Source organism: Cloeon dipterum, chromosome 1 (assembly GCF_949628265.1).
Source record: "Cloeon dipterum chromosome 1, ieCloDipt1.1, whole genome shotgun sequence".
NCBI lineage: Eukaryota > Metazoa > Arthropoda > Insecta > Ephemeroptera > Baetidae > Cloeon > Cloeon dipterum.
The window spans coordinates 27,630,711-27,655,624 of NC_088786.1; the positions used below are offsets into that span (position 1 = coordinate 27,630,711).

General features: G+C 41.3%; 1 protein-coding gene across 1 annotated transcript in view; it reads right to left on the bottom strand.

Annotated features, from left to right (window-relative positions):
• The window catches only part of LOC135937318 (serine proteinase stubble-like), a 28,676-nt gene extending 3,989 nt beyond the window's left edge, over positions 1-24,687 (bottom strand). The window contains exons 1-3 of the mRNA XM_065480470.1: positions 24,493-24,687; positions 5,731-5,835; positions 1,757-1,991 (exon numbers count right to left, since the gene is read on the bottom strand). Coding sequence (XP_065336542.1) covers positions 1,757-1,991; positions 5,731-5,824 — 329 coding nt within the window. The 5' untranslated portion in view covers positions 5,825-5,835; positions 24,493-24,687. The remainder of the gene's footprint in view (positions 1-1,756; positions 1,992-5,730; positions 5,836-24,492) is intronic.
• Between the last annotated feature and the right edge of the window lie 227 nt (positions 24,688-24,914).

A 24,914-nucleotide genomic window follows, 5' to 3' on the forward strand; every position in this document is an offset into this window, starting at 1 on the left:
CGCCTTCACTGATGCACCTACAAGCGAGTGAGGAACGAACCGCGCGCGCTGATGAAAACATGATTGATATGTTCCAATAATGTTTGTAACGGCTCTTGTAAGAGATCGGCCCATTCTTAAATCCAGCAACTTTCACATATGCATTGCCACTGGGCTTTTGTGTGTTTTTGTTGCATTACACGCTGTGTATTATTATTTCATCTTCCAATTTCTAAAATGACACACTGATCCAAGCGCAATCTCAGTGTTCCCAGCCAGAAGTCGCCGCTTGTAATCGTTTTTCAGCCCGTTTGCGCACGTTCTTCCTTCTTTCTCTCACCGTTTGCTTCGCCAGAGGTGCATTATTATTAATTTTCTCAGAACGATGTTTGTGCAACTGCTGACTCGTCCTTTCGCTCACACAAACATTTCACAATAGTAGCGTGTGTTCATTCTAGTTAACCTTTTATATAATCCATAATCGGAAAAGCAGACAATGAGCAGTTAAATTTTTAGATTTCTTGGAATAATATTTGATTTAAAAGCAATTTAACCAACCAACAATTTTTTAAGTGTACGTTTTAAAAAAATTTGAAGGCTCCCCGTCGTTTGTCAAAAGAATGAATTGCTGTAGCCAAATAACTATATTGATAAATTATTCAATCATTTCTTTCGGCGCCTCATGCAAGACGAATCGCGTCTCCGCCTCTTCTCACGTGTGTTGATAAATAGGCACCCATATCGATTAACAAACCACGATTTGAATGATGGGCCCGCATCGAAAGACGCTGTTTTTCTCTCCATTCACTATTGCGAGCGATGCAAATGCGGCCGCAGCCTCTCTCTCGTCTCCCAATGCCTCGTTGCTTTCATTGTGCCAAAAGAATCCATTATTTGCGGCACTGCTCCTCTAATCTCGGGCTTCACCATCTGCCTTTTGTCCGCGCGATGACAGTTGTTTACATGTACACACACAGATGCGCATATCTAGTGCGAAAATTCCATCCTTGGTGGCCAAACCGAACGAGCATCAAGCAATTGTTTTTACCATCATTAGCAGAACAAATTTTAAATCTCAGAGGAGAGCCGTTGACGCGATTCGCGCGTGAGAAAATGTCATGGAGGACAGCTCTGCAGCTGATAGGAGAGGTTTATTTCAGTTACTTTTCTCAAAAATAAATAATTTCCTAACTGTTCTCAAGACATCCGTAAATGAAATTGCACAGTAAGTGCTTGGTTTATGGGAAATTTGTCTCACACAAAAAGTGCTGAGATCCCAGGTAAACTTTTAATCTTATTTTACTGGCTTTCATGACGCCTCATTACATGATACGTCGTTTTTTTCTTTAATTATTTTAATTTATTTTATTTTAATAGATTGATGTTTCAAACGGCATTTTGGTTGGGCATTTATTGTCATTTAATTTGTTTAAACTGTATATCCTAAAATCTTTATAATGGTGATTTTACGATTTTAATTTTGAAATTTACCCTTTGTTTATAAAGGAAAGGAAAATGAAAAAAAAATTTTTTTTGATCAAACTCGTAGTAAGCGTAGTTTAGTGGCAAGGTATGTTGGCTTTGGTATTAATCGGTTGCACCTGAAGTTAGAGCAGTATCAAGCCTTCTTATATTACTACAATTTTGTTCTGAATTAGAACAGTTAAATTTAATTATATAAACTGCAATCTTGGTAAAAAAAAAACTGTATATGGCTTTTATTATCAAATAAATTGTGAAATGGGCTATTGAACTTGAGTAATTTTGAAGTATTTACCTGAATGGCCTGTTTGAGCTGAGGTAGGCGCTGACCGCTTGCGAGCCGGCGATTTGAGGCTCGGAGGCCACCGTGGGCACCATGGCGTCAGGCGGTAGTTGGCAGCAGGAACCGAACATGAAGGCGTCCATGCACATGCCGAGATGCTTCCCCTGGTGGTGGATGCACTGCCACACGAACATGCACACTCCTGGAACTGTGTCCACCGTGCACGCCTTCGGCACGATTTGAAAAGCTGGGAAAAGGAGAGTTACAGCGTTACTAATAATTATTATAATTTGCACTGATGGCCAAACTATACGCATAACAGGAGGAGCTTGGCCGGAAATCAGTTTCAATTAAATATATACGTTCTTATTTAATGTATTCCTAACAACGGCTAACAATCTTCGATTTCGCTGCCGGGTGTTTATACTTATAGGCGTTTATTCTAGAGAGCGTCAGCTGCTGCACCGGTAATCAAGATGTTTTAACAGATTTTCTCAGCGGCTCACTTCTTTTTGTGAGGCGAAAGAAGAGACAAGCAACTGTCGTTTCCTGGAAGTTAACGAAAAATTGGTTCCGCGATTGATATGACGTCCTGACAGCAGTGGCGATTGCAGTTATATTTCGGCAATTTGCTCTGTGGTTCAGTCGATATTGCAGCTATAGCTATGGATTTTCATAACTGCTCTTTTCTGCCGCTCATTTTCTCCTGGCATCAAGTGATTTTATATTGATCGAAAAATAATAATCTGAATCAATTTCAATGCATTAAAAATCCATTCATCTATATTTATCTTTTTTGTTTCATAAATAAAGATTCAATTCTTGCTTTGGCATAATTTTCTACTGTTTAAATTCGGTTAATATTTTTGATTGTGCACATATCATTACATAAATAAATTTAAATTAATCTAAACTCTCTTTATAGGTTTCAAGTACTAAACTAAAATGAAACTTTTAATCCATTGATTCATTGATAGAATAGTAGAAGCTAAATTACAGTGCGATGAACTCATCAATCTTATAACGTGTTAGCTTTATTTCAAGAACATAAAAACAAAAATGATATTCAGATCTAAGCTAACTAGTGAGATAGCCCGGGACGAAGAGCATTGTGCTGGCGTTGACCATTTCGGCGGCGTGCCGTGAACCGAGCGATTCCACCTGTGAAGGGTGACACGGTGCTTGGCTCCGCGGGCGTTCTCAGCCTATAAGAGGTGACACCAAGTGGTGCTTATCGTTCGCTGACGACACAGTTCGGGATCGTTTCACTCTCCGCCGGGCAGGCGATTTACGGCGTTTTACTTTCCATCTCGACTTTGGACGAATTCGCGACGCTTTTCAGGTTCATTGTCTCTCCCCGTGGAAAACAAGTTCAGCCTCTGACCGAATCAGGATTTCCCGTGCTTGCGTTCGCCAATTAATTTTTATTCAAAAGTAAGCAGCAGTGAAGGGCAGTGGCCTGGCAGTGGCTCTCTTTGCAATTAAAAGAAGGCATTTAAGACTTTTTGCCAAGAAAAAAAATAATGTTTTTAGCGCTCGGAAAAGGAAGAAACGCTAGACAAAGGCACTAAAAGCTTCTCGCCACGCTTGTTGATCACGCCACTGACGCCACACAATGCGCGGATTAATTTAATTGAATGTGCTCGGAATAATTGTGCATTGTTGTTCACTTTTTTCACCGAAAAAATTCACTTTTCAGCAACGGGACACTTTCACTGGTATAGTCAGGTACGCCAAGACTATTCCTTTAACGACCAACTTCTAATTGGGGAAAAAGGTAAACACGTCAGCCATTCCTCTCATTTCGATATATTTTTATCGAGAAGCAATTATATTGCCTTAAAAGGTCGTTTGCTCGCAGACTGGCCGCGCTAAAATACAGTCATTCTGCTTGGTACCCAATACACACACATCTGAATTATTTTCTCTCGGTCTCTCTGACAGCAACACTCGAAATGGGCGTCTTTTTATGGTTCCGAGTTATTACGGTCGTGTCGCGTTTTCGTCGTACAGTGTGTTTGTGAGAGCTGTTTGCAGATGCAGATGTTGATTGCAGCGACGGCAGTAAAGAAACAATAATCGCTATTTTTCTTCAATCTCTCTTTATGGGGGTTCTTTCCTTTCATCTCTCGGTACTTGCTTTTCAGCCTTTAGCACTATACGCATCCTCCTTTTGTCTGTCAGAGCTGCCGTCGAGATTTGCACAGAGATGAGAAAAATGACAATTTCAGCTTGATGTTCAAACAAAATATTCATGCCAACTGGCGGGGCACAAAAGCAGGCGAGATTATTACAATTTTACTTTGCATGATTAAAGCCGAGTTGTTGGAAAAATGCGTTTATTGCCTTCTAGCGTTACGTCTTAAATTGTGGGTTTAGCAACACGCTGAGTGTTAATTATTTTACAAGCGATTAAAATCCGCGCAATAAGTCTTCATAAAACAAACGTCTCGGAGCCGGAGCGGCGACTTACTCACGGCGAGCAGGAAAAACTCGGGCATCCTTGAAAACGATTTGCTCGCAGCAGCAGCAGCAGTGGCGGCGGCGGCTGCGGCAGCCTCCGCAGCCGCGGTGCGTTTGATGAGGTCGACAAACTGCTCAAATAATCGGAAAATTTATGGCCCGCGTGGAGGAGCACGAAAAGGAAAAGCTAAATTAAAATAGCAGCCATTACCAGCATGATTTACGGCCTCACTTTCCAGAACGGAATACAACATCCACGTTAGCTGAATTACGGATTCGGTCTCACCTTTGAGGTGCGAGAGAGCAGTATAATTTAGGGTACTCCCAGCAGCACACATTATCTATATTATGTTAAGGCTGGAGGGTGTGCAATAAAGTGTTGTATTGTGCGGTAGCGGGATCTTCAATAAGCGAGAGACTGCGAGAAATCTTTCTTGATAATAGACGTGCATGTGCGTTTGTTATATGCTCCTCCGCGTGTTATTAAACTATTCACGCTTTTTATTATTGCGCCCTGAAGTGAAGTGAGCAAAAATAGAGTCGGAAATTAAATCTGAATACCGCAAAATAACGCCACTTTTTATTGCAGTGAAGAGGTCACTCGGAATCCGGAATATTTTGCACAAAATTGTTAATTTTCACTATTCTTGTCATAAAGCGTCTTCTCATTATAGAGAACACGACGTTTAATTAATGAAATAGCTAAGAATCTGTTTAAAATGGCAAGGAGGCATTACTTAAATGACTAATGAGCAGCTAACTCATCTTTGCGGCCGCTCACCGAAAGAACACGTACGAGCTGAGTGAAATGCAAATAATGCTGTTTTGTTTTCTATTGTTGTCCGCGCATCATTGCGTCTGATTGTGAACACCAGAGAATCAAGCCGCCGAGGAAACTGTTCTTTTAATTGCGTTTGTCGTTTGCATACACGTATTGCCATTTGGCTGTCTCCACACACAGTGACCCAAAATGTTTCGAGGAAAGGGAACGAGTGCGCGGTATTTGACAATTGCGGCTCACTCAGAAAAGGTTTCTCAGGATGCACAATCGAAGACAAAACTCCCTTTTCGGTTATTCTTTTTGTGTCTCGCAACTCAGACAAAGTGAGCGTGCAGCGCAAAGTCTCTTTCACTTCCAGGTTAATTGAAACAACATCTGCTAATTTCTTTTTAATCAAAATTTTTGCAGTTATTGGAATTACATCAGATCCGGCAGAAAAATTGTTATTTTCCAATTGGTAAGTGCTCCTATTCGCACTGAAGAGTAAAATTATTTATCATACAAATGGCCTGCGCAAGTCCTGTTATGCAAAAAGGTTAGGACCTCTCTCCAATTGCCTGTGCAGCGGGAACACGGAACTCTCTTTGCGAGATGCTATCAGCCACGTAGTACTCTGAAGATTCGCGAATGACAAATCAAATTGAGTGACTGCTGCTGCGAAGTCGTTCGACGATTTCTCACGAGCTGCGAGCTAGCCGCGCGCTCGCAGGATAGAAAGCAAAAGAAGGTTTAATTAACTCACCTTCACCTTGGCGACTTTTGTTCGGCGGCGTCCCTGACATGGCCAGAGCACACATTGTGATACAAATCAGCAGCTCCAGCCATCTTGAAGCCATCGTCCAAATAACTGGAACAAAAATAGGGCAAATTGAATTAAATTGCGCGACAGACATCAGCTACATGACGCAGCCTGGAGGATTAATAAAATAAATCCGCATGGGAACGCTTTTGTGCGCTGAGCGGATTACGATTTCGAACGAAACACGCTAAATTGAAATGTTGTGACAACGAACAATAAATCACCGCGGCTGGGAAAATATTCTTCTAGGAAGGAGAAAAGTCTTTTACATGTAGTAGAACACTTTTTCTGCCCCAACACAAAAGCTACCACTATAGCCGCGTGTAAATTATTGTAATTCTCGGGCAAAAGTGGTCAAAAAATGACTGCGCACTCCGTATAGGGAATTTGAATTTGACGTCTTGTTATTTGTTTACACGAACTCGGAGCCTATCATTAGTGCCTTTTTGGAAGGTAAAAGTGAACGCTCGCACGGGTTTTATCACGTCATAACTTGGAGGGAGCATATATAACTTTACGGCCAAAAATGCTTCTCGGCTCTGGGAAAAAATTGCACGGATTTTACAGTGCATGCAATACTATATAATACAGCAAAAACAAGCATTCGAGGGATAAATTGTGAAATTTTACCGTTTCCTTTACACATTGCACATCATTGTTGCAGCGGCTGCACGGCGGAGACATTTTCGTAATTAATATCATCAGGCACGGGTTTTTTGCGCTTGCAGCGAATATATATTTTTCGAAGCGTTCTTGTTCCCTGGCGACGGCGGCAATAATCACATTTCTCGTCTCGTGCACTTTTTTATTCCCCATTAGTGGCAGCGAGAGGAAAACAGTATCATCATTATTCGCGTCCTTTTCCCCCGCCGAGCGAGCGTGCACCGCGTGGACAGCGAAATAAATAAATCGCGCGGCGTTTGATGCGAGTGCTCTCTCATTCGGCTCGGTAATTTCTCAAGCAGCGGTCATACTGGTTGTCAGATGATATTTTTTGAGACATTAATTTCAATATGGGTAAAAACGAGAGGCGCGCATAATATCATCGCTCGGCAAACAAACGCTTCTCTCACGCACAACTTTCTCAACGCTGTGTATGGCTCCTTTCAGCTGGAAATGATTAATCGATTCGCCCAGCTGCGACCGCATATATAAATAAATACGCGATATTGTCAGGCCATTATGAAGCGAGAGAGGAATTCGGATCAGGTCGTCTGTCGGGTGCATCATCAAAGTGTCCTATCATCTCGCTCTAAATTTCCTCGATATCAAGTAGCCCACTCGCCAAATCTTTTTGTTTGATTAAAAATGCCTCGTCAACTGATACAATCCAATTCTTGAGTGCATGTTGCTCGCAAAGTGAGGCAAATTGTTTGTACTTAAAAGATTTTTTTTTTCAAATTTTCTTCAATACAGGCCAGAGTTTAGGTGAAAGTTTAAATTTAGGGGTACCATTTAATTAAACCTTAAAAATGCGCACTATAGGTTGATTTCATCGTGTGAATAAAGCTCTGAATAATTTCGAATTGTTCATTGCAATAAAAAAATCCAAGACTGATTCAACAATAGGGGGGGGGGGGGACTTTAATAATATAAAAACATGTTTAAGTTCATGTAATTGTTTCTTTTTTGGGGATTACAATTATTTCTATAAAATTTTCATGATTTGGGGCGGTTGAAAACACCAAACTAATCAAAGAAATTAAAATTTTGGTTCGAAACATTAAAATTAAACATTTTTTGGTGTAAAAATATGCATTAAATACATCTTTCCTATATGATTTGAGGGTAACGTGATTGAAATCAAATAAAAATATATTAAACACGATCATGATGTAATTTATTACGTTAGCAAGTAGCATGTTACTTTTAAAACCCTCTCTTGGCATTTTTCTGTGATTGGCACGTTGGTAAATGAAAATATTTATGACTGCTCATAAAAACATTTGTTTCGTTACATTATTTTTTATTGAAACGTGCATCTCCACCGCGCTTTCTGATCGTGAGAGCAGTTTTTCCATTGAAAATCGTTGAGAGCAGACAATTAATCAAGAGAGATTTTCTTCTCGGAAGACGTGTCGCGCAACGCCTTAGCTTAGGGTTTAATTTCAGATGCAGTGTGAATAATTTAATCTCTGCGGGCAGAGAACGTCGAGACACAATGGTCGATTTATTACGCGAAAATTCCATCGCGCTTCCTCGTCGCGCGGAGTCAATGAATTAGGAATTGCGTCGATAAACAAATTAAAAGGCTGCCGGTGCTGTGCGGGTAAATTGCATTAGACGAGAGCCGGGTACACAAGACCGGTTCAACTTCCTATTTTAGCGCATTTCTCTCGCGTCTCCTTTTTCTGCTTTATTGCGCGCGGCGCGGTGAGATGTTTTTACCAGTTTCGTGTACCCGCGCATGTAGTAAACGCACACCATACGAGTTTACGTACTAGGAACAAAGACAATTAGCGGCGAACAATGCGCTCTCCGCCGCTAATATTCCGTCGGCGGATTTGATATACACACACACACACTTTTCGAAGATAGCGACCGAGAGATTACGAGCGCGCAGATTCCTGCACGTTTGATTGAATTATTTGTACCAATACTCTCATCGCCGCCGATTAACATCCCACCGCAAATTGAATTTTGTGCTCTGCGCGCGAATTCTTGGCGAATTCAGACTTTCCGAACTTCCCACCGTGCAAAAATCACACTATCCACCATCTTGCAGGCTAATTCAATTTCGAGGCAAACCAGCCATGCATAATGAGCGGCAGCTGATGAGGAATTCTTTGCCGCTGAGCAGCTTTTTGCCCTTTTCAGATGTGTTTGGCTGGTGATTATCAACGCCGGAGCAGCAGTTTTAATTTCGCTTCGTTCCGCGTAAAAGATACCTAGTCATTATGCCAAATGTATTCATCTTCTTAAACTCGCTTCCAGGGGAAATTTTATAATTAAACAACAATGATAATCATTTGCTGTCAAATTACGCGTCGCGTCACCTTTCCATTGGCATATGAGAATGGTGATTAGCAGAAACGACTTTTTGCAAATGTGTGATTTAAAATTTGCCAATTAAAAAAAGAAAATGCGTGAGTAAAATGTTCTCAATCATCTAGTGGAAAACATATTTGTTTTGAAGATTTTCGCACTAATCATGAGGTGGAAACTGCATCGATTTGAGAAGGAGAGAGTCAGAGAGTAAGTGACAAGAACAAATCTAAACTTGCAAATTAATAGAAAAAATTGCCAGTTGCCGAATATTTAAGGAGATTTTTAAAAGCCTAAAGCACCACTCCTCAAGAAGTTAAACATTTCTAAGATGTTGAATCGATGGTAATATTCCAATTTTACTCGTCCGTGTTGGAGTTTTGGAATTTTGCTTAGTAAGATTAAGAATAAAAGTTAATCTGTTTATGCTATTGATAAGAGAATAATTTTTGGGGGACTTGTGAAAGATAGATGTTTTTTTAAATGATAAAAAGTTGACAGGTAATATAAAAAATTGAAGTGAAAAATAAAATCATATATTACACGTACAGTAAAAAAATGATAATAACATTTTTCTCTTTAGACACCTTGCAGCCGTTTTAAAATCTAGCTTACATCTTAGATAGGTCTCCCTTATAATTTAGAGCACAAACTAATTATTCTTTTAGACCCATTTTAACATTAAAAAGAGTCGCGGCTTTTGATAAAGTGATGAAGTGAAAACTGCAGATCACTGTTACTAAATAGACTGCCTGAATTTCATATTTCCTTAATATCCATTTCGACGAAATAGAGCTCCCTGGTGAGAATAGCTAAATATGGAGAGGCTCTTGCAGTGACCGCTAATCAGGAATCCCCTTCAAGGGTCAATTAAAATCGTCGAGAGTGTAAGAAAAGAAACCTAGCACAGCTTCGTTTGAAACGAGTATGGGCGTCTGGATCTGGAGTCGCGGCCGAAATCAGGAGTGCACTCGTCGCGGTCTCCAATCTGGCGAAATGGAAGTAAGAAAGAAAGCCGAGGGCTCCGCACGCGGGAATAAAGAACAAAGTCAAAAAAAGCCTTTCTCATTATTCTGCTCGAGAGTCATGCTGGCTGGCGAGCTGGTTGCACACGGTGGCGTTTACGTTGTGCCGATCCAATAAATTCATCCGCGCTGGACCACTTTCAGCGCGCACAAAAGAAGCTGTGTGCTGCTCTGCAGACGCGTCTCCGCAGTGAAAATAACATCATAAAAATGCGCCGAGTCGTTTTCAGCGGCGCGCGATCACCAATCGACTCTCAATGAGATGCAAATTCGCCGGCCGGTCCTATAAATGGTGCTCGTGCATACATTTTCAGTTTGAAATTCACATGTGCGACGCGAGATTTTTCTGTAGCCGCGCGGCGCGCGCGTTTCCCGGAGCGTGTCTTCTTCCTCTTTCTGAAACGGTAAGCGCTCGCTACATGTAGAGGCATATGCAGTTACGGCCTGCAGCTTTTCACAGGTACACAGGCACACAATGCATGCGGCGAAATAAATGCGGCTAGAGCAGATGGGTATCGTAAGCAGACGCCGGATTAATTAAATTTTAAAAAGTCGCCCCGCGCTTATCTGTCAATCTCCGCAGCGCAGCCATTGCCGTAACTCTGTCCCACTTGGGTCGCGGAAAATGTGGTGTTCCAAAACACCTCTTGCGTGAAAGTGGTTGAAAATATATTCTTTGCAGTCGTAATAAAGTTGTCAGTTTTTTTTTTTATTTTAGACTGTGTAAAGCTTCATAAAATGTGCCGTTTCAGAAGTGCTGAAGGCAAGGAACAACTTTCATTAAAAATCTTAATAGCTCCTATTGGAATTCTAATTACATGAATTTTTATTCAAATATTTCCCTTCTTCAATAAAATTATTCGAACTAATTTATTACATACTGCTGGTGAGGCTTGCACAAAGTAAAATAATTTTTTTCAGAGGCCAGCACCAATCCAAAATTTTTGAATCGCAAAGTGTCGCAAAGTAGAGAAATATCTAAATTAAATATCTTTTATCCAATAGTAAATATTACATTGCATGTTTTTGTTCTTTTGTAAACGAAAATAATTGCAAATCCTCATCTCAAGCTCTCTGATGCAAGATTTTCCCGATCTCACCGTTGATTTAACAAGAGGATCAAGAACAGGTGATTTATGTCTCGAGTTTTTGCACCCCAGCAGAGCAGAGATTCGAGCAGAACGCGGATTGAATGGGAAAAGGAGATTTTAATTGCCATATATACACACATCGTGAGATTTCATCGTCGGTATAGGATATGAGGAAGGAAAAAATCCCGCCAGCTGCTGCCGGTGCATTATTCAACTGTTTTCCGCTTTGTTTTGATGGCAATTAATTTTTATGGAATTCAAGTGCGCGATGGATTCGAAATGCATGATATTCTGTTGCAAGTATAAATGTACTACACTTGGTGCATGTAGATTATAATTACCGCTCCGCTGGCGCCGTAACCGAGGAACAGTTAAAACAAGCAATGGTCGGCTGAGACGATTTTTATTGAGTTAGTTCGTTTGTTCCGCCGCTAATTACACTCGCTTAAAGCTTAAAGTGCGTGCGAAAAGTTACTCCGAGCACCGCCACATTTCACGCGAATCGTGCTAAAAATTAATTTAGCACGGAACAAGACAAGGAACGCCGCGTGACACTAAAGGGAACATGCATCGATTGATTTCCAGCCTCGGCGGTAGACCTGCACAAGTGAGAAGATGTCAAGAATTACCGATACCCTTTAATTAGCGTTTAATTTTCATGCATCGGATTAATTATGTGTCACTAAATGTAAGAATTTATCCAATTGTAACTGTGCTGTTTAAAGAAATCAACGCTCAGCAAATTGTAATCCAGAAGACGAGCCTCTATATTTGAAGAATTTTTTATTCCATCATCATTATAAGAACCGCAATTTTATTATTATTTGTTTATACAAGTTTGTTTTGCAGAGCTCTGATTGAATGTGCTCCTTTCGTGCTCTCGTTGCTTAGCGAGAACGGCCAAAGAAAATAAATACTCACCTCTTTTTTATACCTGCCTTGAAACTCGTATCAAAGCAAAGAGCTTTTTGTGGTTAGTTGAATGAAATTAATCTGCCTGTGCAAACATCAAAACAACGCATGGTGCAGGAGGAAAAACATTATTTGAAATTTCTAAGACCTGCTCGCCGCACAACGGAATTCCTGCGCAAAAAGTGCGCTCTGCGAATTCCAGCTCAAACAGGTCAGTCGCTCAAAAGCGAGAAATTTCGGCAATACCCAGAAGTAAACGATTTCTTGCCATCCGTACAATGTTTTACGTTTGTGCAATGGAGAGGAAAAACGAGAAAAACCAAAAATTTCGAGTTATGTGAACGTGGAAATTGCACTAATTATCCAAAATAAAAACGGATGATTATTTGAGAAAACCTCTTTTACATTGCAAGCCAGTAATTCGATTTCACAGTTCTATTACCATGAGCATCAAACACGCGGTAAAAACTAATTTGAATAATTTCCCCTTCGGAATGCTCTGCTGGGTGTTCCGATTGCTGATTGCGCTCTATCGTTTTTACAAACAAGCCCCATTCTCACGTGCGAATTAATTGCAATGAGCAGGAGAAGTATTTAATCTGCATACTCAAGGAGCGATTCAGAGCATGGAAAGGAGAGGAGCCCGAACGAAATCGAGGCAGCAAAAGTGTAGTCGAGCAGGCGAACGAGCGAAATGAAAATTCGAATATGTATCCGATGTGAATAGACTCGTCAGTGAAAGGACACTGAAAGAAAGGGGTCACCGTGGTAAACAAACAAGAGTGCGGTGGTTTTAATTAGCTGGTCGGCAGGAGGAATTCAATCGAAATCGCACCCGCGGCCATTTCGCTCGTTTTTCGCCTTCATGCCAATATGGCGTGAATAACTAATTATTGTTATCTGTCCATTAGTTCAGACAATGCCGGCAGCTGCGTGCGAATTCAATTTGCAACTCATTCTGTTTGATGATCGATTCTGCGGTTCTCGATCCTCCGGCTTCCGATGCCGCGCGCTACGTGATGGATGGGTATGTAATTTAGATGCGGGCGAAAAGAATGCGGACCGAAATGAATGGAATGAAATGTTCGCTACCAATCTTGCCATTGTTCTTTCAGTCATTAAATGATTGATCCCGGCCGGAGTTTACAGCAACACCTTTCGATGTTTGTTTTTGACAAAACAGGAGTGTAAATTATTGATTTGTCAAATTCAATTAGCACCATAAATTTAGGGCAACATTTTTTCCTTGGAAAGCGATTCTCAGAAGATGTGGACAGGAATTTTGGTGTTGGAGAGAACTTTGTTGCAGGTGAGGTTTATAGGGCTGCCGGTTTAATGTCCTCAAAAAATTCACTAACAAAATTCAAGAATTTTTGTCCAAACACTTTAGTGTTGTATGGTTTTCTCTCACAGCGCCGTTAAATATTGTTTACTTACAGAGGTGCGATGCAACATTTAGGTTTTTTTTTGTTAGAAAATTCATGCCAAATATCGTCTTTTTTCTCACTTTAATTACTCTCTTTTTCATTGCTCAGTAAGTTACTTCAGTCACTTTCAACGGCCGGATGTTTCAAATCCTTTGCAGATATAAAGTAGTGTTGCTTTTGTTTAGCACTGCTGATGAAGCCTAAAGGACCAAACAGCTGCGGACAGTGCAAGAATAAGTGAGATAATTTCCCCTTGTCACCCATCCTGATTAAAAAATCAAATTTGTACAATTTTGCAGTTCATTTAAATTTATGATCTACATGCATGCTTCTAAACCTACAGTCAAATGCGATGTATTGGATTGAAATTGTGGAATTTATTTTGAAAAATCTTAAATATGATCAGGATTTGATCACGTAAACCAGGAATTGAAAAGGTTTTGAAATGTTGTGTGCACACTACTTAAGTGCACGAGAATTAATTTAAGTGTGCAGAGGCAGTCCAAACGAGGCAGTCTTAGTTCAATTCAGTCTCTTTCTCCTAAACAAGTCATCAAATATAAAAATAAAGAAAATCGCATTTAAGAGAAATCATAACTCATCGTGCACCATCAATGGATGAAATAACAAATTACTTTTATTTTACTTCGTCATTTTTTGTTTTCTCTTATTTTTAACAAGATAAAGACGAACAGAACATATAAAATCAACGAATGAATTCGAGAGATCCGTCAAACCTGTTTGTTGATGTTAACAGATTTTTGTCTAATTTGTGCTAAAAATAACGCTCGTCCAGACTCCCACTCAATTATTCACAATGATAAAGAGCGGACGGGGTTTGCGGCACGAACGAGCTACTCCTAAATCTGCATTATTTGTTGTGTGACACAATGTGTGAGCGCGAAAGGAGCAGAGAGAAGCATGAACGACGGGAGAAAAATCTGTAATCCCATCATTTGCCGGCAAATTTATTCCGCTCGCCAGCCCGCATCGGGGTATTTAATTGCGTCGGTTCTACTCGTTAATGATGATTTATCTCTGAATAACAATATTTGCGGCCGCCGCCGCCGCGCAGACAATGCCCGCGCGATCACCTCATTATTGGCCGCGTTGCTTGATATTATTCAACGCAGTAGCCAATGGCTTTTGACGTGCCATTAGCATTATGCAAGCCTATTTTCTCGTTCTCCAGCAAGAGAGAGAAAGAGAGAGAAGAAGGGTTGATAGGACGTTGAAATGTTGTCCACTCTGGCTATAGCTATTTAAGATACATACACGCGTAATTTAAATGTCCTCCGTGTGTGCGCGCGCGGAGAAACTGGTTGTCAAGTGAGTGGCCGGCGGAAAATTATGCTTCTGCGCACGCATTTGTACACACACAGACACTCGATTGCATGCGCGGCTCCAGAACAGGAAAGACGCAAATGAAACTGCCATTTTTTGCACTTTTTAATTGATATGCTGGACTTTACGAGCTTCTCGAGAACCTGAGTAATTTATAATAATTGTATATATAATATGGTTTAGTTCGTTATGCATCCTGCACAACTCGAGTGTCGAGGGGTTGCCTACCCTGGTCAACCACACTTCAGGCTAGAATAAAATTTGGTTTCCAAACAACCGAGTAAATTCTGCATAACTCAACATGCTAATGGATCAGGTAAAACAGTTAAATTTTTATTACAAATATTCATTGTCGAAACAATTTCAATAACAATTCAGCCAAAACGGTTCGGGTACGACTCTTTGTTACGTCTGCATTCATGCCAATATATTGCATTTTTCGAGTGCCGCTCTGCAATATACCCAAGTTCAAGCTGAAGATGAAAGCAGGCGCACGCCTCGTTTGTGCAATTATTCGTACACATGAGTGGTGCACAAAGCGACCATCAGCTCAAACATATCGTCATGCGGATGAATTCGCCGCGAGCTCCATCCACTCTCGGCTGTCCGGCCGCAGCTTTTCCCGTCGAAAGAAAGAGAGAGAGAAGCGATTTGGTGGAATGCGCGTTTTCATTACTCGTCGGCGCCATACGCACATATCGTCGGTAGTAGCAATTACCATATAGACCTAACGCTACATTATTCACCTGAGTGCTTTTGTTATTGCGAAAAATTCAGCCAGCGTTTTCGATCAGGGGCGCGCAGTTATGTTGCTGATTGATTCTCCGCAGCCAAATTGCTGCTGCTTGACGAGGATATACAACGCGATGCACTCCATTGATCTAGATTCGAGCGTTAAATTACTCCGGCGGATCGACAGTTTGAGGCGGGTCAGCACCGAAAAGTGGTACTCCGTCTGTGTGGTTTCTCATCCAGAAAAGATTTCAGATTTCAATCCGTAAATTAGGTTTCATTCAATTTCATTACACCCTTTGGCATACGCTTCATTTAATTGGGTCTTTAAAAATAATTTTAAAAAAATTGTTGAAAATTAGGAGCGTTTAAAAAATATTTTTGTGTCTTTGAATGGCAGGAACAGCAATTAAACTCATCATGAGTTAAAAACTGCAGCTTTCTCGAGTTACAACCTTCAATTGTTAATAAGAGCGTAATTGCAAGTTCTTGCGTAATTATTGTAACTACGCAGTTCAAATTTTGACACCAGGATAGCCTCGATTTTGTAATGAAACACTTGGCTGTACATATTTTGACCGTTGCAATTCTCTCTGACGCGGCTCTCTGAATTTTCTTTCGAACGCGTGAGGCGACGAAGAAGAGCTGTTATATTATCTGTGAGGATGATGCAGCGATTCCGCTTGTTCGCGCCTGCTGTAATCTACTCTCCAAATGGCAATTTAATCCACATTAAAGTTATCAATTCAAATAATAATGGAGCTTCCGACGCTGAAAGAATGAGGCAGTGGTGAGACCGAAGCGCCCACGGATCAGCAGCACTTTGTTTGGCGCAGGAGAATGCAGAGGCTGTGTGTGTGTTGGTCCATTATTGCAACACGATCGCGATGTAATCAATTTGACCGCGGCAAATTTCTGCCATTCTTATTAGCATAATAGTTTATTTCGGCATGGAAAAACTGAATTTTGGCACACTTTGAAGTCTCGCAAAAATGCAGATTTCAGTGTATTTTTTTGCTTTGCAAGTGTGTCAAACACATAAACACGAGAGGGATCTTTGTTCTAGAGATGAATTAGTTTTTTCAATATTACGTCTTGGAAGGAGAGCTGACAGGTGAAGGAATTCCGCTGTAGGGTGAAATTCCTGCAGCGAGGCAAGTAGTGTTTAATATATATTCATCTAGCGAGCGCATCTCTCCACTCTCTCAATTAACCAGAATAAAGGATTATTGTGTATTCTAATCTTAAGTGCTTCACGTCTCCGTTAGAAGCTCGCGCGATTAATAAGCAACTTAATCTTCGTCTATGAGCAAAAAAGCGTCTTTGTCTGCCGTGTGTGCTGGTAAATCCTAAAACCACACAATAAGATTAATTCCCCAACGCGCGTCTTTAATTTATTCAACGAGAGATCGGATCCGCTGCACTGTCTCCATTACTGTTGCAACAAGGGAGGAGTGAATGACTGGCTCCGTCGCTCAGGAATCCCATTAATTACACAGCTAAGTGCGACTCAGGGGCATTTTTCACCTCGTCAAAGGTGAAAATTCCTCGGCGGCTATATGGAAGAAATAATAAGGCATGCATGCGTGTAAGTAAACGCTCGTTTATGCACTTCTCGGATTTATCGTGCGCATTTAACTACTCGCGTGGAGATTATGTTCCTCGTCTTGTGTATAATGTACTAATTGTGACGGTGTAAAATTATTGTCGTCCGACGCACAATATATACACACACGCCAGCACTGTAATTTAAGAGAATGTGCAGCTTTTAATCGTTTTAAGCGCCAGTGTTTCGCATTTCCCGCATTTCAGGTGCTTGATTGATTGAGATGGTTCACGGCAAAAATGTTGAGTACAAGAAATCGTGCGATTAAGCAACATTATTTGGTACATTTTCGCTCTCTCCTTTTGCTGAGCACGGTCGAGCAGCTTGATAAATATTAATTCGCGCGACTTCAATTGCTCCGATAGCCGCATCGGCACAAAAAGAGACAATCAAGTCTTTGTGTGCACGCAGAGCGAATCGAAATAAAAGACGCGGAGACGAAATGAGAAACACAAGCATCAAGCAGTAAATTAATACATCATCAGATAAGAGCATATCGAGAAAGTATTACAGTTAGCAGGACTAATTACACATATGTATGTATACAGCGCGGCGGCAATCATGACTTAAGATAATTGTCGACTCAGCGTGTATGTGTGTGCGCGCGCGAGCGACGGTGAAAATATAATTTGGAGTGGATGAGCAGACGGGCCGGAGCGATATATTCCAGAGAAGAAGAAGAAGAAGAAGCAGAAAGTCTCGCTTCGTTTGACTACCGGGTTAGGTTTCGACCGCAGTGGCCCCCTTTTAAACCTAGATTTGGCGGCGGCGTTATCATCACACTCAGATTAGCAGTTGTTTCGTGTTATACACATTTCGCTTGGTAAGCTCAGAAAAAATCGTGATGAAGGAAAAGACTTTCGTTCTTAATGACGGGCTGCAGAATGAGAGCTGACGAAAGGGATCTGTTTTTTGCTGCAGAAAAATGGCGGTGGTATAGTTTTAAACGAAAACGGTGCCAGGATGAACTAAAAATTAATGCCTACTGAAATTCAATTTAACATTTTTATTTAAAAAAATGGGGCGTGAGTTAATTGAACTTAATATTTCCACGGAAATTGCATAACACGTCTACCTGAGTAAATGTTAGCCTGCAACCAATTTTTTAGATCCAAAATTTTAATAAATATAAAATATTCTTCAGGGTCATAAGTACTTAATTTGAAAATTACCACCAGATTATCAAATTATTCTCGTTTCTTAAATTCTATAAAATTCAGTCATAACTGGTCACAAAAGTTTCAAAATAACTGAAACTGCAAGTGTGAAGATGCTTCTTGTTTGACTTCCCCATTGTGAGACGGCACTCGTTTCAATTTGTTCGATTTGATTGCACCTCATAAAATTTTCGTTTGGTGCAGAGGAAAGCTCGTCTGAACCGCTAGGAAGGAAATTAAGCCGTCACACACATCAGTCTAGTCTGGGCGACCAAATCGAGCCCATCAGCAGAGCACTCACACATTCTCTCGCGCCTACCTTTTGTTTTGGTCGGATTCTGCGAGGCGCTAATTAAGCCGATCTGCTTTTTCTGCACACCGATAGATAGCCGACCGCTTGATTAAGACATTGAGATACGAATGGAGTTCGTTAAACCTTTGTTTTTACTCGAGTGTGTGTGGGCACGACACCCATCTGCCGCGATTTTTTGCTCCATCACCCTGCTTGCGCTCGTTCACTCGACGCTCGCGCGCGTTCAACTTACTGGTGCACGCTGCTTTGCCTGCGCTTTTTGTCGGCGCAGATTTTAATGAGCTGCTTTCCTCTCTTTCTCTCTCTCGGCACATTGTTCCGACTTTTATCTCTGGTCGCCGGCGCGTCTGTTTGCATTATTTGAAAGAGTCGAGACAAGAGAATATAACTGACTCGGCCGCGCGGACAATGTTTCCTGATGCACTTTTAGTGGTTAGCGCGCTTGTGGCTTCAGGCGCAAGGCGTTTTTTGTTTATTTTGCATTAACGGCCTGGACCGCGAGATGCAGGCAAGACGATGGCCAGCCACCTGAGCATTCACCTACTATTTGCGAAGGTGTCATGCTGCGTGGCTATACATCACATTAGATATGTATCGAATACCTTGTAAAGTTAATGACACGTTCAGCAGAGAATGAGTTCTTCACCCGAAATTTATGATTATAGCAGCACTTTTATTTTAGCCTCATTTACAAACATTTTATGTATTATCCAGGTATGTCGCTGTATGATTAATAAAATTGAAATAAATCTAGCAAGAGGAGATTCACAAGACGCACAAACGTTTTTTTAATTAGAGAAGTTGAAGTTAAATTTATGAACTAATTTTTCGAGGCAAAAAACCAGTTTCATCTACCCAGCAAGAAATTGTTTGTCCTAAAGATATCCATCGAAATAAACTTAGAATACGCGGATATCCGATTTCTTGCTGGACATACATCCTTACGAATATAATGGGAGAAGCAACGGTGTTTTGGATTTTAATATTTGCTTTTCCATTTAATCTTTTGTATCCTCAAACAGAATATAGAAAAAATACGCACATAGACCCTACCTATTAATAAAATCGAATAATTAACATTTGTCAGGGTGAAATGACTAAGTAAAAATGATCAAACAACTACTTTCATATTAAATAGATGACAATCGTCCAATCCAGGGCCTTTTTAAATTGATACAGAGTAAAGCAATTTCTTGATAAACTTTACTCCTGATCATGTTTTAACTTACCGTTTTGAGTGAGCCGAGACGCATGTTTATTCATCAATACAACATTTTACATTATATTTACTCTATTATAATGTGCTCACTCTCTTTATTTATTGGGTTATTTTTGGCCTCTCCTCGAGTGCAAAACACTTGATTTTCTCTTTCGAGTTACTGATGAATATCCCACACCTAATTTTAAGATCTGAAACGCCATTCTTTGGCGCTAGCTCTAAAAGGAACCCACCTTTCATATTCCATACCACTTTCCCCGTGTGAAGCATTTTCCCTGAGCCCTCTTTAGCTCGCCTGTTCAGACACAATAAATGAGACTTCATCGCATCAATTGATAAAAGCTCGGTAATGAGGAGAAGTAGTACGGTACCTGCGCTGACACTCAAGGCGCTTTCCTCCATCGCTTTCGTGTTTGCCTAACACTTTTCCGTCGTTGTACCAAACAGATTAGCCACTTGAGGGCATTTCGAGTGAAGATGGAACGGCCGGCAACACAATAGCCACATTAGCCACAATAAACAAACTCGCTCAACTCATTTCCAGTTGTTTTCCTTTGTTTTGAAGGACCCTGGAGGGATGACTCGACGAGATTAATTGATATTAAGAGAACCGAGCATCTTCCCGGTTGACCTGCTTAGGAATGTCGAAAAAAGTTTGATCGCGCGTTCTCTAAAAAAAATGGAAAGTTCAAACTCGAGTAATAATAAACGAGTTCTCGCCAGGATCGTTTATAACTTCATTTGCAGATTTATTGTCCACGATAGCAGCCAAAACCTCGTAAAGTTACTGGTGTTCCCTACATAAAAGATGAACATCCGCGGCAATAAATTTCAAAAAAGCCAGAATGGTTTTGCACACGTACGCGCACGTCGCGGCCGTTCCTCAAAAGGACAAATTTCTCCTCTTTCTGAGAGGACCGAAACAAGGACAAAAGGAGGAGATGGAGACACACGCGTCTCCCTATTCATTGTGTGCGGCGCAGCGTCAGATGGAACCTGAGATACGCGCATTCAAATCAGTGTTTGCTCCAATTTAATTTCGTGGCCATCTCTCTTTTTTAAGACAAATCAATCCGGCGTGCTCGCAGCTGAATGCAAACTATTTGCACTGTTTCGCACCGTGCGACGCTGAATGGAAGAATGGAAGCGGTGATTTGTTTTGATTAATGGAAGACCAACTCATTATCAACGGCAATGTTGTCATTGTGGGCGAAGTTCGTGCATGAATAAACTGCTCCGTCTCCACTTTTGCATCTGGAGCGAGACATCACACTACTTTTGATTTTCGGGAATCTCCGCGTGGTGCAACTTTTCTCATGGAGATTAAATAACTGCGGGCGATCGAAAGAAAATAAGGCGTGAATTCCGGACGAAAAAGTGTAGCGGTAAACAAATTCGACTTTTGTAAGGAGTGCTGTGTGAAAAAGCGGTTTTATTGTAAATTTTATTGGACATTTCCTATCAGTGAGTTTGGCTTGACACCTACGGAGATCGAGATCACACCGGGCGCCACTTTTTCTCATAGTTTGCCTCTCTCACTACAGCTCAAGTGAATGAACTGAAAGGGAGATAATGCTGAGTTATTTTTTATACCATAACAAACCAAACAAGATTGGTTTTGAGTTCTTTAGAGATATAGGATTTTAAAGGAATTTTCAGATTTTTTTGTAATTCCTTTAACAACGACAAATATTCCGAAGCCAAATCGGCTGATTGCTCTACTAACATCAGATTCCACAGTTAAATTTTCTATTTTTTCAAAAGAAACTCATCGAAACACTTGTGTTTATCGCAGGCCACTAACATATTGTTAGTCACATATACACACTCGAGTTTTGATTCGGTGAGTAAACAACACACTTTCTTAAATCTATTATCAAATGTTTGCTAATATAGTTAAGAAACAATAAGCGGGGGTGAAAGTGTTTCTCCTCGGCTTGATATTGTCTCCAGAGCTTCGTCTTTACCGCTCTGGTGCTGGCTGGCGACAAATTGCATTCTTTGTTTGCATTGTGCACGAGCAAACTGTGAGCGTTCAATTAACTGACATCATACCTGCCCAACGCATCTCACGGAGAAAGTGGTGCCGCGAAAATTTTTGACTCCACAAACACATTGTTGAGTTACGAAATAGTGCCAATTTATTATCACATCTTTTCACTTCTCGTGACGCTTTGTTACATGAGGACACAGCAGCCACTCTCGCATCCTTGCAATTTTCCACAAGGCTGCAGCGAAATGCAAGGACGAAAAATGTACTTGCGACAAAGTAATAAGATTAATTTCCGTCCATTGAATACCAAAAGATGCCGCGCTTTTCAATTTCACGAGTAGCTCGTTTGTCGTAAAAATAAATTGCAACATATCGAGACGTAATTTTTCACTTTTCGTACCGGCGGCAGGTAAAAGGGCTCATTTGCATTTTAATATTCATGAGAGGTCGAAAGCTGAGCGGTCTGCAAGAGAAGAAAAAACGGACCAGCGGCGAGGATTGAAAATCTGGTAGCCAAGAGTCGTGACTCCAGTGAGCCAGCCGCAACCTTCGCCGCCTCATCTGCTTTTAACACTTTCTAGCAGTTTGCACATTCTTTTGCCCTGTTCGCACACACATATTCAAACACGCAGATCGACGCACAACTGATAGTACTTTGAATTGATTTACGAGCTGCTCACGGATGGTAATTTCACTCGCGCGTTTGCATACTACGTCACGCTTGAGCACGAATATAACGCTGCGTTTATCCACTAATTCTGATATCAAGGTGCGTGTTTTCCAAAGACTTGTTGCATTAATTGAGTGGTATAATGAAATTGAGAGCTCTATATTCGCAGAAATCTTGTGCATCAACCTTTTCATTTCAATTCGATTAGTTTCTCCTGGACCCGATCATTCACTTGGCATAATGCAGAAATCTGGGCTAATTGAAATCTGAAAAATCACGGTTGTCAAAAATATATTGGCCTTATTAACATATCAAAATACTTGGGTGAAAATAAAAATCGGGGCGCCAGCATGAAATCGGCTCTAGTTTCACACATTGCGACTTTTCCGCGTCGGCACTTTCGTCCTTTCTCTGCTCATCTTTCGTTTGCCGCACTTTCTTTTATCCCATTCTTTCTCCTTCCTCTCTCCCTCGAGCCGCGATTTGTTTTCTCGTCCGCGGTGCCCGTATCGCACGGTGACTGGGTAATTGAAGCACGCGGACGGACTCCTGCCGCGGCCCGGACCATCACCAGGTATCGCACCATTGCGCCTAATTTGAGCAATTTCCTCTTCCCTCCTGACACACATTCAGCCGCCGCAAATTTTTGAGCTCTAAAAGTTGCAAATGTCAAAGGGCAAAACTCATCCTCTCCACCGCAGTTTTTTTACAATCTTGGACGCGAGGCGAAGATCTCACGGTAATTAAAAGGTTTAGTTGAGGCTTTTAGCAAAAGAGATTAATTTGATTGTTTTCCTTTGAAACGCTTTTTTCTCTTTACTTATGAAAGGGTAGAGCAGTAAAAATTTTACGGTGCATGCTCCTTTGACGCGCCCTTTTACTGTCCAGCAATTTCCACTTGAAGCGAAAAATCCGGAAAATGTTAACGAGGGACGCCGCAGGATTGACGTGCAGCGAAACACACATCACGTGCAAGATGGAAATAAATTCAAAAATCAGAGAAGCAGAACCATGAAAACGGGAAGCTGAGCAGCATTTCTGAGGGGGATCTTTTGAGTTATTGCTCGGCGAGTGCGGTCAAAGTCCTCACGGGCACAGCCGACCTACCATCCAACCACTTGTGGTCCAGCGCACTTTGTTCTTTCGAGAAATGAGCCGAGAGATGAAAATCAACACCGCGCGCGGCAATAAAGATGCAGAGAGTGAGCAGCAAATCGCGTGATTTACACGTTGTGTGCCGCGCGTACATCGTCAGCCGAACCAAGAGAAAGAGAGCTAGCCTAATGATAAAAATCGGATCTTGTGCTATAGTCACTGACGAGTGAGAAAGAAAGAAAGAAATCCAAGTCGGAAGAGTTGCAGAGCGTGATTTTTATTGCACATATAATAACCGAATGAAACAACGCGCGCGGGTTCTGCAGCGATATATAGAGTGCGGTTATTATTCACGTTGGAGCGTGTGACTGCAAAGAAGAAAGATTGATGCTGCATTGTGTCTGCATACATATCACGTCTGCGTGTGTGTTCCGTTTGGTGATGATTATTGCCGCGAAAAAAAAATATAATGCACTTTTTGCGACGTTAAATAGTCCACCCAGCGGATGCTTCCGTCCATATTTTAACGGTTATGGTAGCAAAATTAACTGTTAATTGGTTTTGATTGGGCTCGTTGTATCATTTTGATACAGTTTTGTGTAGAAAGTTTCTTTGGTTCCGCGAAATGCTGTATCATATGGTGATCAAACAGAGTAAAGCCATTAATTTTTGGACCCGTTCTTTGCAGAGTAAGAGATACTAGATTTACTGACGGAATATTTTTAGATTTTAACCTTTAAAATTATTTTATCATCATTTTAACTGTCGGTCAAAAAATATAAAGGAAAAATTATCCAGCTGGAGATAAGATTTCAGCTTATTTGTCAGTTTTCATAGAAACTTCCCAGCACCTCGCTTGTCGTGTGTTTTTAAATATTAGAAATATAAGACATTTTTAGTATATTTGATAATATGTGAATATCGTGCATTAATTTAAGAGCCGCTACACCAAACAAGAAATCCCTTGAACCAAACTGATAAAAGTAGTTGGAAAATCTCTTCGTCATGAAATTTGAAAAACAAAATTGAAATGACCGGATTAACTAGTTTCCTTCCTATTGCGATATTTCGAAAATAAAAAATCCACCTTTAGAATCAATGTTTACAGTAAAAATAGTAAATGAAAATCGTCATACCTGCAGTCTAGCCGAATGATATCCAGTAAGGGAGGCTGCAGGGTGCGGGAGGGACGGGGGTGTTCTCGGCGGTGTGGAAGTCACTTGGAGAGCACGCGGTGCCGGCTACCGGACTGATACATATTGCACACGGCCACTCAGACACTGTACCAGCCGAGATACACCTGTACACTGACTGCGAGTCGTTCATTGAGACGCCGAGAGCAGGCCGCGATGTAGGCCACGCCGGAGCCCCCTCCACGCAGCGACGGCGGAGGATCTCGCGCCGCGCCGCGCTGTGCACGTGGGGTGCCGCGTTTAATTACTCACCGCGCGCGTTCGTCCCCACCGACCACCGTAGACGCCGTGTTGCACCCACAGGGAAGTGCGGATTTTCAGCCGGCTTCCCTGAATTAAGCAAGCAGTAGTCGTCATTCCGTCGC